This window comes from Camponotus vicinus, unplaced genomic scaffold, assembly GCF_025532165.1.
Source record: "Camponotus vicinus isolate PSW18456_S1 unplaced genomic scaffold, iyCamVici1.0 SCAF_1, whole genome shotgun sequence".
In the NCBI taxonomy this organism is placed as follows: Eukaryota; Metazoa; Arthropoda; class Insecta; order Hymenoptera; family Formicidae; genus Camponotus; species Camponotus vicinus.
Window position 1 is genome coordinate 15,682,898 of NW_028141945.1, and position 16,094 is coordinate 15,698,991.

The window sequence follows — 16,094 nt, forward strand, 5'->3', positions numbered from 1 at the left end:
GGTAGTGTCTACTTCACTCAGCTATAACATGGACGTGGACACAGCGAGTGACAATACATCTATCGACGACAAGATAGATGACTTTTGCGAAAATCCGACGCGGGATGCATTAACGGAAGGTCTTATGAGTCTCTTGAAACTTACGGTGGATCAACTGGATGAGAGAATTCGCGCCACAAGGTGACGTCAAGTTTTCTGTTTTCAGCGCGCATGCAGTAATAGTAACATTTATTTTTCGCGTTTCTTCTTGCAAATTTACGTATATTTATTATTCTTATATTTCTTTCACAGTATGTACTATTTATTGCAAAATATATGTTTATTCATCGAATTGTAACGATAAAAAATTGCGATTTACTTACACAAGCGACATATATATCTTATTGTTACCTATTTTACAAGAATTCTTGAGCATTTTGAAAATCATTTTCAATTTTCATATATAATTATTGGAATGTTATAAAAAATTGTGCTTCTATCATGTACTACAAGTTGCGTACAAAAGTTGCGAAGAGTATTATTTTTTATGCATAACTATTCTCTTTGTTATAGGATATGTCAAATAGAGCTGAAGCAGCGGATTGAATCCTTAACAGAGGAACTTCAGAGAATTAACGACGCACTACAATATCCGCTAGAGACAGATTCTTATGTAAAGAAACTTATTAATGTTAAGCACAAAATTACTATTGTTAGCAACATCTTACAAACCACTCAAGAGCGATTAAACAAAATTCATCAAGCTATCGAAAAGAGCACTGCTAAGAGAAAAACACTCTTAGATAATAGTTCTGTGTATAGTAGTACTACTGTTGAGTCGGATAAGGAAGAGCCAGCCAAAGTGGAAGCTGAGAAACAACAATTTTAAATGTAACTAATTAATTTACGAATATTTATTATTCTTATATTTCTTTCACAGTATGTACTATTTATGCAAAATATATGTTTATTCATCGAATTGTAACGATAAAAAATTGCGATTTACTTACACAAGCAACATATATATCTTATTGTTACCTATTTTACAAGAATTCTTGAGCATTTTGAAAATCATTTTCAATTTTCATATATAATTATTGGAATGTTATAAAAAATTGTGCTTCTATCATGTACTACAAGTTGCGTACAAAAGTTGCGAAGAGTATTATTTTTTATGCATAACTATTCTCTTTGTTATAGGATATGTCAAATAGAGCTGAAGCAGCGGATTGTTATTACTTAACATTGATTACTTTGCAAGTTTTATAAAAGAAATTTCTTACAATTTTCACCGTAAATTTTATGGAAACTCCAGTAGTTAATTTATCAGATGAAGAACTTAAGACAGTTTATGATCCTTCTGAGGATTCGTATCTTTTAATAGATGATTTGGAAGAAGATTTAGACATTCTGCATGCGATGAAACCTGTGATTTGTTTAGAAATAGGTAGTGGTTCTGGTATAGTCATCACAGCTCTAGCAATGGCATTGAAAAAATATAATGCTCATTTTATTGCAATTGATATAATCATTATAACATAGAATATTGAAATTCAAAATTTCAAAATTAAAAATAATTTATGCTTTGCGAAAGAAAATTAAAAATGAAAAATAGTTTATGCAAAAGCATAGAAAGAAAAAATCATTATAACATAGAATATTGAAATTCAAAATTTCAAAATTAAAAATAATTTATGCTTTGCGAAAGAAAATTAAAAATGAAAAGTAGTTTATGCAAAAGCATAGAAAGAAAAAATCATCATAACATAGAATATTGAAATTCAAAATTTCAAAATTAAAAATAATTTATGCTTTGCGAAAGAAAATTAAAAATGAAAAGTAGTTTATGCAAAAGCATAGAAAGAAAAAATAAATACTCTATGCTATGATGATATTACATACACACACGCACACGCATGTACACATATACAAACATATTTTTATATCATCATAACGTAGAATATTTAAATTTTTTAAATTAAAAATAGCTTATGCTTTGCAAAAGGAAATGAAAAATAAAAAGTAGTTTGTGCAAAGCATAGAAAGAAAAAACAAAAAGACACATTTATAAAAAATATTCTATGTTATGATGATACACACACACACACACACGCACACGCATACACATTTAAATATTAATAAAAATTAAAAATATTATTTCTATAACGGGCTGAGGTTCTTGGATTGGAACTTCGGCCTCGGGCTCGTCCTCTCGACCGTCCCGCTCTAGCCCATCGTGCACGCGGTTGTTCTACAATAAAAGAAATATTTTAATGTTATTTTATTTGAATATAATATTTAAAGAAGAACTGCACGGATTAACTATATTGAAAGTTAATAAATCTAATTTTAATATATGTACATTCAGATTCATGAATTTAACATTACGCAAAATACTTTTAGCCTTTTAAAATATAAAAATAATTATTTGTGAATTAAAAATTTCTTTTGTAAAATATAATTTATACGACACAAAAATTCATGAAAATACAAATTTTAATTCTATAGAAGGCTAAAAATACTTTGGGCAATGTTAAATTCATAAATCTGAAAATGTAATAGATTTATTAACTTTTAACATAGCTGATTCATTTAGCTGATTCCTTTATAATTAACGTGCCAATTATATAATTCAAAATTATTTACCTCTTACTTGCCCCGCTGTCGTTATCGGTGACGACGGCGGCGGTGGCAGCGGTGACGACGCTGACGGCGATGGCAGCGGTGACGACGTTGACGGCGGCAGTGGCGGTGGTAGTGATGCCATCGTTGGTGGCGGCGATTCTTTTTGTGTTTCCATTAATTTTTGTGTTTCCATTAATTTTTGTATTTTTTTTTTAAGTATTATATTTTCTTTTAAAGCCGCTTCAGCCTCAACACGTAAAAAGGACGACAATTCAATTTCTGGCTCCATTTCTTCCATATTGTAGGTTCTGAAAGAATGGAAACATATAAAATATATATTATAAAATATGTTTAGAAATGATAGTAGAAATGATAGATAATAAATGATTAATCTTCATTTTAATCTTTTATTGTAATGCATATATGTATTGTGTGTGCAACACAAATATGAATTACAATAAAAAATAAGTAATTACAATAAGTGAATTACAATAAAAATAGTAAAATAAATTTTTATTCCCTTGTTATCTATCATTTCTTACGCATATGTATTAATAATATAATGTGTTACACTTACTTTTTAGGATTTTCTTCATTTTCCTTTTCGTTAGATCTGAAAATAGAAATGTATAAAATATATTGTACAATATAAAATATTTTTGTATTACAATAAAAGATTAAAATAAAAATTAATTCTTTGTCATCTATTTTTATTATATATTTCTATATTTTTATTATATATATGTATTACAATATGTATTACAATAAAGTGTTAAAATAAAAGTTAACCAAGTATTGTGTGTGCAATACATATGCATTATAATAAAAGATTAAGATAATAAAATATTAAAATAGATTATAAAACATTTTTATAATGAAATAATAGATTGTTATCTATCATTTCTATAAAAAATTTTATAATATTTTATTATTTTAATCCTTATTGTAATGCATATGAGTTGCACACACAATACTTGGTTAACCTTTATTTTAATCTTTTATTGTAATACATATATATGTGTTATACGCAGAAGTACATATAGTTACGTATCGCAACAACTAATGGTTAGTTTTAATTTTAATGGTCTATTTTAATCTTTTATTATAATGTATTTGTATTGCGCATGCAACATATAGTAATATATATGTATTATAACAATCATTAGTTATTGCGATGAGTAATTATATGTATTTGTATGTATAATACATATATGAATTATAAGACATTTAAATAAAAGTTAAACAGTATCATGCGTGAAACATTTATAATAGAAGATTATAATAAAAGATTGAAATAAAATATATAAAATAATAAATTATATTATAAAATATCTTTATAGATATTATTAATAATCATTGCTTACCTTTTGTGAGTTTCATTATCATTAATTGCTGGTTCTTTTTCGTTTCTGGAACTGTAAATGTATAATATAAGTTATAAAATATTTGTATAAAAATGATAGAAAACGTATTGGTTTATCTTTATTTTATTCTTTTATTGTAATACATATGTATTGCATGCACAACATATACATATTACAATAACGAATTAAAATAAAGATAAACTATTTCATTTCTATAAAGATCTTTTATAATATTTTATTATTTTATATATTTTTAATCTTTTATTGTGCATATTTGTTGCGTGCACAATATTTAGTTAACTTTTATTGTAATGCATTTATATTGCTATATGTTGCGTGCACACAATACAAATGTATTATAATAAAGGATTAAAATAATCATTAATTATTGCGATGAATAACTATATGTATTTCTGCGTATAACATATATTTTATGTATTATAATAAAGGGTTAAAATAAAGATTAGCTAAGTATTGTGCATGCAATACATATGCATTATAATAAAAGATTAAGATAATAGAATAATAAAATAATAAATTATAAAATATCTTTATAGAAATGATAGATAAGTGATTAATTTTTGTTTTTATCTTTTATTGGAAGTGAAAATATATAATATAAATTATAAAATATTTTTATAAAAATGATAGATAACGTTTTGGTTTATCTTTATTTTAATATTTTCTTATAATATGTATCACGCGTGCAACATATAATGTGTGTATTACGATAAAAGATTAAAATAAAGGTTAACCAATATTATCTATTATTTGTATATTAATAAAATTTATATATATATATATATATATATATATATATATATATATATAATGTATTTATATTCATGCTTACCTTTTGCGATTAGCCATTGTAAAAAGTGGAAAATAACTCACTTTTTCTCCGTTCCATTTATATATTCAATGATAAATTAGATAAGCAAAGCAACGATTATTCATTAATGGATTTATAAGTATTAATTGTGAATAATAAATGTAGATTTCTAATGACATATTGATTTGTAATTATCCGTTATTTTTGCAATAAGAATAGCAAAGAAGTTTGAAGGATCTGAATATCTATATAGTAAGCAAAGAGGACCGTCGAATTTTAATGAAATATGACGGGGGTGGTGGCGGGTTCTTTGCTCATTTATTTAAAGATGTTTAACATATAGTACAAAAAAGAGTGATATCCCTAAAAAAATTACCCTTTTAAAAAAAAGGTAAAAAAAGGTGCTAAGTCCGCGTAAAAAACAGTATATGTATTTGCAAAATAGTGTATTATTAACTGTAAAAAACTATTGTAAAAAACCTGTCTCCAAAATAGTGTTATTTTAAAACTGTAAAAAACTACTGTAAAAAACCTATCTTCAAAATAGGATTATTTTAATCTACAAAATAGTTATTTTAATCTGCACAAAATAGTGTTATTTTAAACCGTAAAAAATTGTTTTACAAATTATTTTAATTTTGTGTAAAATTGTATATCCTACAAAAATAATGATATCAAAAAAATTGCGCTAAGTGAAAATAAAAACTTATAAAAATATTTTAACCAAAAGAAGTTATATAAAATGTTGTTTTAATTTTCTACATTATATCCTAGAAAAATGATGATATCCAAAAATTACGCTAATTGAAAATAAAAACTTAAAATATTTTAACTAAAAAAAATTGTACAAAATAATTGTTTTAATTTCCTACAAATAATATTAAAAAGTTGCGCCAACTGAATAAAAATTTTCACTATAAAATGTACATTTCTTTTTTATTTCCAATATTAAAAGAAAAATGATATTAAATGAATTGTAATATATCTATTATAAAAAATCGTTGAAAATATGAACAATCATATACATTGCAATAATCATATGCATATATCCTGAAAAGTTTAATTGAAAAAAAAAAAAGGAAATGATAATACAAAATACAAAATTAAAAATTATTAAAAAAATTAAAAATTAGAAATTAATAAAAAAAAAATAAAAATTTATATAAAAATTAAAAATTAATACATATAAAAAAATTTTAGTTAAAAAACTTAGCGCTGCTAATTTCATTAGCACATTATTCAACGTAGCAGCGCTAAGTTTTTTAACTAAAATTTTTTTATATGTATTAATTTTTAATTTTTATATAAATTTTTATTTTTTTTTTATTAATTTCTAATTTTTAATTTTTTTAATAATTTTTAATTTTGTATTTTGTATTATCATTTCCTTTTTTTTTTTTCAATTAAACTTTTCAGGATATATGCATATGATTATTGCAATGTATATGATTGTTCATATTTTCAACGATTTTTTATAATAGATATATTACAATTCATTTAATATCATTTTTCTTTTAATATTGGAAATAAAAAAGAAATATATATTTTATAGTGAAAATTTTTATTCAGTTGGCGCAACTTTTTAATATTATTTGTAGGAAATTAAAACAATTATTTTGTACAATTTTTTTTAGTTAAAATATTTTAAGTTTTTATTTTCAATTAGCGTAATTTTTGGATATCATCATTTTTCTAGGATATAATGTAGAAAATTAAAACAACATTTTATATAACTTCTTTTGGTTAAAATATTTTTATAAGTTTTTATTTTCACTTAGCGCAATTTTTTTGATATCATTATTTTTGTAGGATATACAATTTTACACAAAATTAAAATAATTTGTAAAACAATTTTTTACGGTTTAAAATAACACTATTTTGTGCAGATTAAAATAACTATTTTGTAGATTAAAATAATCCTATTTTGAAGATAGGTTTTTTACAGTAGTTTTTTACAGTTTTAAAATAACACTATTTTGGAGACAGGTTTTTTACAATAGTTTTTTACAGTTAATAATACACTATTTTGCAAATACATATACTGTTTTTTACGCGGACTTAGCACCTTTTTTTACCTTTTTTTTAAAAAGGTAATTTTTTTAGGGATCGAAATTACGTGACACCGAGTGATTTGCGATGAGGGAAGCTCGAGCTTGAAGACGGAATGAAATTTTGTCGGCGTCTTGCGTACTTTTTGCTTACGTCCAGATAAATTTTTCAGTCTTCATATCTTTCAACGATCTGCTACGATTTCCTCTTCAGGAAAACAAAATATTCTTTTTATCTCTCTTACGGAAATCCAAGATTCTGCATATTTCGCGCGTGTTTACGAAAAATATTAACGATAAATTTACCGTAACTCCTTCCACGCGTTTTGCTATTTTTTTTCTTGTCCTATCTCAAACTATATTTTGCGGAGAGACTAATGTCTCTTATCATTTTTTAGACGCTTTATGATTTGCTTTGTAATCGAAAGGAAGGTATAAAGATGATATCGTGTATAAATAAGGTTTATGTCCTACATAAAACTTTCGTATAATATCTAAATATACTTAGCATCTATGTATTTTTAAATAGTTTACATGAAAAATGGAGATATTTATAATAGATTTCAACAAAATAATAATAATAATTAATAATAATAATAAAAATAATAATTAATTACAAATAATTTACAAAAGAAATTATATATATACTCTTGATTCTTTAAAAATTCCACACACATGAACAAATATATTTATATATTGCGGTAAATATATCAGATAAATATGATAAAGATAAATTCCCTCATGACCTGCATTTCCATTCTATATTATTTTTATGCATTTTATAATGAAGTTTGTATTTCGTATCATTTCTTTATACAAATATTTAACATAATAATTGTGTTTAACGCAACGTTGTTATATATTTATGTTGAATCCGGCGAGTATAAAAATCGAGAAAATATTCTTTCTTCTCAATCAAACAATTTTTTTATAGCTAAGATGATTTGACAAGCTCGACCTCTTGTAATATACGAAACTGCAAGATCAAATTTGTCCTCACAATCGTGTATAAGAATAAAGGGTCGCTTAAAAAAAAAAAAATGACATCCCTCGCGAGGCCGCGCAAAATTCTCAGCCGCGCGAAAACTGACTCTCTTTTTTTTTCACGATGAAAGAAACGCGCGCATGTACACGCACCGGCAGGAATGATGTCTCGGTATGCTTGTGTGACGCTCACTGACGTCACACTCACACAAGCGAAGCGCGCATGTACGCAGGTCGGGCAACGAGAGAGAAAGTGGGGGTAGAGTAGTGGGGGGCATTCCGATGTTGCGTCCTTCGCGCACGGCACAAGAGCGAGAGAGAAAGCACTATAAGACGTGATACCCGAGTTAGAGGTGTCCGATAGCCGTCTCTCTCGCTCGACGCTCGAACGAGAGAGTGCGAGCGAGACAGCTATATACCGCGCGGGACACCGCGCTGTTTCTATACGTGTCTCGTGCGCTTTAATATCGATATCGATATATTTTTCATTTCTTTCTTTAAGAAATGCGGCTTAATCGCGTGCACTAAAGGTCGGCATTCATTCTGTTAAATTAAATAATAATTAAATTATATATAAAAAGATAAAATTTAATGAAGAATAAATTCTTGGCTCACGTACGTGCGCGCTTCGCGTGTGTGCGTATGATGTCGACCGTTCAAAAATACATACCGGGACACCATTCCTGCCGGTGCGTGTACATGCGTATGACGTCGACGTGTGTGAGTGCACGTATAAATATTTATCCGCGGATACATCGCGGTGCGTGCACGCGGCCACCCCCTCGACTCATGACACGCGCGCGCGCGCGCGCTCGAGTACATATTTTTTTCTCCCCCGTGTCTCGAGTCAACTTTACAACGGGTTTACAACGGAGGAAAAAAAAAGGTATTTTACTTTTTTTTTTTCTCTTCGTCGCGCTACACACGCGGCCGCATAAATTTGTATTCGCGTCGCAACCCCGTCATAACTTCGTACTCCGTAAATTTGCGGCGCATTTGTGGAAAATAATCCGTTCTTCGTCTAAAATTGTTTACGTCGCTCGTTTCCGGGGATCATGTCGCGTAGCGATATGTCCCTTCTTTCCCGCATTAATGCATTTTCGGCAAAATCTTTTTGCCTCGGGTCGCTGGCATCTGTCACTGTCGCTCGATCGCCGCCATCATGACTTACATGTTCCCGATAAGAAATTGCGGATCGTAGAAATTGCACCAAGGTGTAGTCGCTGATGGCTGTTATCAGTCGAAGGAGATATTTTCGACGATTTGTTTAATTGACATCTTTTGGTGAAATAATCGTCGTAAGATTTATAATTCACTCGCTCGTTTATAAAAATTTTTGTGCTGATGATAGATTATAATTAATTTTCTTAATTATTAATCGTTTTTTGTGGATGTTAAATAATAATAAAATTTTTATAAAACTTTTTTTCGCGCATATGTTGCGTGTTGAATTAATAAGAACAACGTGCTGTTCCAGTTATTGTTCGAAACTTGAATATGTAAAATGATATTTTGCATACAGTCGTATTTTTGATTCTACCTACCGTTTAGTTTCTCATTTTTTTCTTCTTATCAACACGCTGGCACGTTGGTATCTAGCGGATTGCAAGCAGCACAACTCTTAACTACGCGTGCTCGTAAATGTTCTTATATTTCAAACGAGTTTTTTCTGAAAAAGTCGCGTTGCAAAGCAAACGGAAACGAAAGTAAAGAATAGTTTGTGAAAAATTTATAGTTTGCTTATTTTTATTATAATGAAATAAAGGTCCGTTAGATAAAATCAATAAAAAATTAGTTAAAAGGCTACAAGGACCAACGCAATGGTGGAAATATGCAAAAAATAATAAAACGGTTATTACAATAAAATAACCATATGAAAATGTTTATTTAATTTGAACATGACAAACGCCGCGTTTCAATCCAATTCGGATCCTTTTCAATGTCGACATTGAAAAGGATCCGAATTGGATTGAAACGCGGCGTTTGTCATGTTCAAATTAAATAAACATTTTCATATGGTTATTTTATTGTAATAACCGTTTTATTATTTTGTGCATATTTCCACCATTGCGTTGGTCCTTGTAGCCTTTTAACTAATTTTTTATTGCTTATTTTTAATAAGCGAAACGCGAATATAAAGTCAGTCATTCGAGAAAAGCGGAAAATGTGTGTATATTCGCGTTTTAATATATGTAGTTAAAAAATAGTTTCATTCATCATATTTATATTGTATTGTCAAATTATAAAAATCTTGTCATCAAACATCAGGTTCACAAGCTTCACAAAGTTATACTCACAAATTTAGATGAGATGTTTTTAAAATTCAATTTTTTAATATAATAAGAAAAATGCCGCCTTCTCAAGAAGAATAATATAAAGAATGTAAAAATAATACATTTAAAAAATAATATAAATATAATAATATAAATAAAAATAAAATAATATAATAAAATAATATAATAAAAAAATAAAATATCCAAGAAGAATATAAAAATAATATATTTTTAAAAGATCAATATTCTGAAAACAATTAATGCAAAATTTTTAAAATCATTAATCACAGTTTCGCGAATCACTGTAGATATAATCAAGATTTAGAGGGCATCAATAGAACGCAACATCGTGAAACACCCTTTCTCATGGCTGGAAATCTTTCGTAAAATTGGAATAGCACCCATGATAGCGGAAACGCAAACAAATATGTGCACGGAAGAGAGAAAAAGAATGTCTCTCTTACAGAGTACCTAATTAAAACTCGGAAAATCTTTAAATCGCGTAAGACTCGCAACGTTTTCGTTCCCTCTCTCTCTTTCTGTCTCTCTCTCGATAACGCGATTGAGAAGAATCTCTTTTCTGGTATCTGTTGCGTAATTTTTCGATGTCGATCGCACTTTTGCTCGCTTCTCGTCATCGCCATCATTTTTTTTCCGCTCTTAGCGATGATTATAATCCCGGTTTCTTAACAACGGCGTTCCACCGCTTTCTCTCGTTCCTTTTTTTTTAATTCTTGCGGTACGTTTGATGTTCCACCGACGCGGCGTGCTGTGTCGGACCCTATGAAAGCGGACGATAGACTATGCATGTGCATTTCGGCCGGTTTCGAGGGAGCAAAAAATAAACTGCGACTAGGAAGGGGGAGAAGGGACGGGAGTCTCGCCGTAAAACGTTTCGAGGGATGAGAGCCGTCCGATGGGGTGGCAAGTTGTGTCGTTGCGGTATGGATAGCGGTGGGCGTGAGTTTTAAAACAACCAGAGTGTCGGCCGTTGAAAGGCCGACGTGTGAGGATACGATCCTTTGAAGCTTGATACATCATATATTGATATACTGTAGATGTGTATGTATCTGTCCTTCTCCTATCAATCAACCAACGGGCGTCAAGTTATCATAGTAGTTTGGAATCATTGGTGACTTTATTAACGTTTTGAAGCGACTGACGGATTTGAAACTGATGGAGGTGTTGAAGAAGAAATACGCTTAATTTGTCATCAATTTAATTCCCTCTCGCCTGAATTATTTTTCACGGGATTCAAAAAATTTCGAGATACTTATGTGAAAATAATTTTTTTAATGAAGGAGATTTTTTAGATTTTTCCCTTTAATTGTAAGATAAATTGTCTCTTGCCCAAAATTATCCGTCATGGGATTTAAAAAGTTTCGAGATATATAAAGTTAAATGAAAAAAATAGACCTTTGTGATTTCCTGAAGACGTGAAATAGGTTTCTACATGATTCCTGGATTTTTTCTGCAATTGCAAAGTATATTGCAAATGACTGAAAAAAACAAATGTACGGGTATCGTCGAAGAGGGAACGCGTCGAAAAGCTCGCGGCTACGTCAGGACCGATACGTTCTCTCGTCTAATTAAAGTTATCCGGCGGCTAACGAATGGCGAGGAGAGTCGCGGGACTCTTTGAACAGGTCGTCCGATGCATGTCCAACACTCGCAAGCGCGTGCTGATATAAACGAAAGAGATACAAAAAAAGGGGAGCAAAAAATACACACTGTCGTCAAAGCTAAATCTCTCGATGCGCGGATTATCGATGCGCGCGGATAGAAGGTGCGCTCGATCGGCACACAGTGGATGTTTTACGTTCTCTTTTCTCTCTTTTTTGTCGTCTCTCCTCTTTGCCACGCAACGTGACAATAATTCCCATGCGTGCCAGTTTTATATATATATAAATATATATATATACAGGGTGACCCATTTTAACTTAGGCAGCCAAATAACTCGAAAAATAAGCAAGATAGAGAAAAATGTTTTAGACAAAAGTTGTATGGTTTCGAGGGGGCCATAAGATGGTATCATTGGTTTGACCTTGAAGAGTCATTTGAAGGTCACGTGAAGGTCACTTCAATTTTTTTAAATGGAATACCCTATATATTTTTGTACATTCTTGTAGCTTATTTCGAGAGCTTTCCAAAACACTATAATTAAGTACCTTTCCGTTAAGTACTTTTTGAGTTATGATGCTTGAAATAATTTCTTAATTTTACATAAACCGTAAAATATCTTGTAAAATATTCATTTTTCGATTATCTTACCTTAATACTTTTATGTACAAAATAATGAGAGGAATCAATTGGTGTAAAGAAAACACATAGTTGTTTTTAAGAAAAAATATGGAATTGTTAATTGCAAATTACATATTTTTTCTTCGAAACAACTATGTGTTTTCTTTACACCAATTGATTCCTCTCATTATTTTGTACATAAAACTATTAAGGTAAGGTAATCGAAAAATGAATATTTTACAAGATATTTTACGGTTTATGTAAAATTAAGAAATTATTTCAAGCCTCATAACTCAAAAAGTACTTAACGAAAATGTACTTAATTATAGTGTTTTGGAAAGCTCTCGAGATGAGCTACAAGAATGTACAAAAATATATAGGATGTTCCATTTAAAAAAAATGAAGTGACCTTCACGTGACCTTCAAATGACTCTTCAAGGTCAAACCAATGATACCATCTTATGGCCCCCTCGAAACCATACAACTTTTGTCTAAAACATTTTTCTCTATCTTGCTTATTTTTCGAGTTATTTGGCTGCCTAAGTTAAAATGGGTCACCCTGTATATATGTGTGTGTGTGTGTGTGTGTGTGTGTGTGTGTGTATATTTTAGTACCGCCGTTATGTACTATGGCGGTTCGCAGAGAGTCGGAAATTTAAGCGCCGTCCTCGCGAAGAAATGTATTACCGGGACAGGTGCGAGTAAAGCTGCATTTCCGGGTTACGACGCCCGATGCGTTCGCCGAGTGAACAATGGGAAGTGAATTTGTCTCTCGTTTCGCGTATGGAAATTTTGCGCTTGCTGCAATGCAGGTGGCTCCGAAGTGTCAGAGGAGCGAGTAAATAACTATTCTTTTCCGAGATAGAGATGCGATCTTATACGTGTATTTCAGGAAACATGCGGCGGTCAATTCGTTCGAGGTATTATTAATCATCGAGACGGGCCCGATTTATCGATGCGGTTTTTACTTCTCGATGATGTGCATTTTAACGCGAAATTTCAGGGCGATGTTGTTATTACCGTACGTCATTATATATTATATTAAATGCGAACGAATATCATTAATAAAATATCAAAATTGAAGATTGGGAATGATTTTTGTTCCATTCGTATTTATCTTCCGACAATTAAACGGTATTAAAGTTATATATTAATTTTGAAACTCGCATTTCTATTGATTGCATATGATTGCATATGAAATGTCAAATTTGGAAATTTTGAGCTTTTATGGAATAACTTGTAAAATAAATACTTGTAAAATAAATATTTTAATACGTACGTAATATAATGTAATAACACGCTTTAAAATAAAAATATGACCCAGTTTTTTGGCAAAATATTTCCAATCTCTTTACGTTGCGGTCAATTTGTGGGAAGATGAAAGATCGAAAAATATTACTTTCAAAATAATATTCCATGATTTCGGATCAGGTTATGATGATTATCTGACAATAAGATAAGCGTCGACATAAAACCGATATTCCGTATTCATTATTATGATACACGAATCAGATCAGGAATTTTTTTACCTAGTTTTTCTACATCTGAATTTTTACAAAGCACCTTTTATTGCTTTATCCGCGGTCTCTATCCGCGACATTACTGGAAAGAAGGTTTGCACAGCGCGAAAAGAGACTGTTTTAGAACCTATAACTATAATCCTATAACTATATCCTCTTCTCCGCCTTCCCCTTGAAATTCCACAATGAACTGGAATGGATATACCTTCTTACTTGCCGATTCCTCGACGAGAATCGACGATTATTCGAGACTACGTGGAAATCCCTGTAAAAGAAGAGCTTTTTCTCGATATCACGTCATCTCGCGCATCTTTTTAATGGCCCCTCCCTCTCGTTCCATTTCACCTCCGTATCAACCGTCGATGCACACCATGCTGTTTTTTTTTCTTTTTACGCGCATTCCTGTTTTCACGAATCCCCTCGGCTTTGCAGTCTCGATTTCGCCCGCAGGAGCACGGTTAGTAATAGACGATGTCGATGTGATAACGAAGCCGATAGTGTCGAAAAGAATGCATCGTGTTGCGAATGCGGGTTTCATTGCGTTCACATTTTACGATTTTGCGTGAAGTGCTGTGGAGTTTACGAAGTTTGTTCTCGTTGTTGGGAGAATTTTGCACATTCGTTAAATCGTTATACGCGAAAGTTTGATCACTTTTTACGACTATATGACATTGCTTTATAAAATATAGTGTTCGAGAACCCTTGAATTTCTGATTTTCCTTGAACTTTCCTTGCGTTGGATGTTCGCATCTTTGAACGATCGCTTGTTGTACCTGAAAGTTTTTTAAAGTTTCTTAAATATCTCGAATTTTTATCATCTCTTTTAATTTGAATTTTTCGTCACACTTTTATCTTTAGATCCATTAAATTCGGAATTCTTATGATGTTAACTCATTATTTTTTGACAATGGGACCTCTGTCTGTTATTTTTGTTTAAAAATCTGGAACATTTGATTTATAGAATTATCTCACAACAACATGCACATATGAGACGATTTATGTTGTCGATTTGCGAAAACGAGTTGGTCGATAACTCTCTCTTTCTATTTCGTCGCAATTGAATTACATTTCTTGCGACGAAATCGGATTATCGGACGATCTTCTGACCCGCAAAATCGCCAGTTTTGAAATTTATCGGGCGGCAGACAACAGGAATATTTGCTCGAGGAATATCGCTGGTATAAATACACCACGAGACAGTCTCCATAATTAAATATTGAAGAGCACGCATTGTGAAAATGGCGATTTAATCGGCTTTAGAGCTATCGACAAATCGGATTTGCCTAAGATAGCTCTCCTTTTTTTTTTGGACGCGCTATCTCAATTCGATATACCACGAGTTTACATGACACGCGAATTTTGATGCGTGATCGCTCGAATTTACGAGTGACCCGGGATTTCGAATTTCGATGAAAACTTAATCATGCGCCGCCAACGGGAATCGATCACGGGATGCTAATAAATCGAGGAGGGAAAAAAACGAGCTGTACATGTATCCGAACAATATTTCAACAATTGTGGGACGCGCAAGATTTTTTTTATTTAAGCGCTTTTTTTCCTTTTTCCCTACACATTTCCCGAGAGAGCAGAGACTCCCGTCGTCGTAAACTCGCGATTTCGTTCCGCGGTATAATTTCTCGATTTTCGCGCATCGAGAAACGTTATTTATTCCCGCGACAAGACGCGGCGAACGAAGAATTATAGAGTCTCTGCTGGCTCGTAAACGGAATTTATTAATACACGGTCAACCCTCCTTCGTAATAAACTGCGTTATGTCGTGACGCGTGACAGGCGGTGCAATCGGCATCGGTTCGGACAGTCTCGGACTCGTTATGAATCAATTGTTGGCGCGCGTGTGTCGGCGACGGCCGTTACTTCGATTTTTACGAGACGAAAATATGTATTTTCGACGACAGAGAGAAATGGTCTCTCGCCACCGTTCGCCCGTTATTTATTATCCTAGTCGCGATGGATTCACGGTTGCCTTCGTTACGGTCAATATTCTTCGACCGATACACACGCTGGAGGAAACTAGGCGCGAGTTTTACAGTTCGACGGCCACCTCTCGCACGCGTCATGATTGAGTTACTAATAACGTTGCCTTTTTTTTGCTCGACTTTCTGAAAGTCCCGGCCGGCCTCGCCGTAATTTCTTCGCCATCGTGAAAATTACGAGCGTAGGCGCCACCGTTCAGTCCTCTCAGCTTCGAAGGACTGTTTAACAAGCTC

General features: G+C 31.4%; 3 protein-coding genes across 6 annotated transcripts in view; 2 read left to right on the forward strand and 1 right to left on the reverse strand.

Moving 5' to 3' along the window:
- The window catches only part of Hiw (MYC binding protein highwire), a 209,205-nt gene that overhangs the window by 39,817 nt on the left and 153,294 nt on the right, over positions 1-16,094 (forward strand). The window lies entirely within an intron of this gene.
- Positions 5-3,297, forward strand: LOC145977531 (SNAPIN protein homolog). Its single transcript, XM_083109627.1, has 3 exons — positions 5-180; positions 553-870; positions 1,180-3,297. Exons 1-2 carry the CDS (start codon positions 29-31, stop codon positions 866-868), a joined length of 468 nt encoding a protein of 155 aa, XP_082965753.1. The 5' UTR covers positions 5-28; the 3' UTR covers positions 869-870; positions 1,180-3,297.
- LOC145977539 (uncharacterized) lies at positions 2,579-5,283 on the reverse strand. Its single transcript, XM_083109637.1, has 4 exons — positions 4,822-5,283; positions 3,969-4,019; positions 3,182-3,217; positions 2,579-2,912 (listed from the first exon to the last, which is right to left on the reverse strand). Exons 1-4 carry the CDS (start codon positions 4,836-4,838, stop codon positions 2,618-2,620), a joined length of 399 nt encoding a protein of 132 aa, XP_082965763.1. The 5' UTR covers positions 4,839-5,283; the 3' UTR covers positions 2,579-2,617.

What these genes read in the sequence shown, in the direction of transcription:
- LOC145977531 (XM_083109627.1), top strand. Translation starts at nt 29, where the DNA reads ATGGACGTGGACACAGCGAGTGACAATACATCTATCGACGACAAGATA. An exon ending in GAGAGAATTCGCGCCACAAG is followed by an intron (nt 181 to 552) that starts GTGACGTCAAGT and finishes TCTTTGTTATAG; the next exon opens with GATATGTCAAATAGAGCTGA.
- LOC145977539 (XM_083109637.1), bottom strand. An exon ending in GATAATGAAACTCACAAAAG is followed by an intron (nt 3,218 to 3,968) that starts GTAAGCAATGAT and finishes TTCTATTTTCAG; the next exon opens with ATCTAACGAAAAGGAAAATG. An exon ending in AATGAAGAAAATCCTAAAAA is followed by an intron (nt 2,913 to 3,181) that starts GTAAGTGTAACA and finishes CCATTCTTTCAG; the next exon opens with AACCTACAATATGGAAGAAA.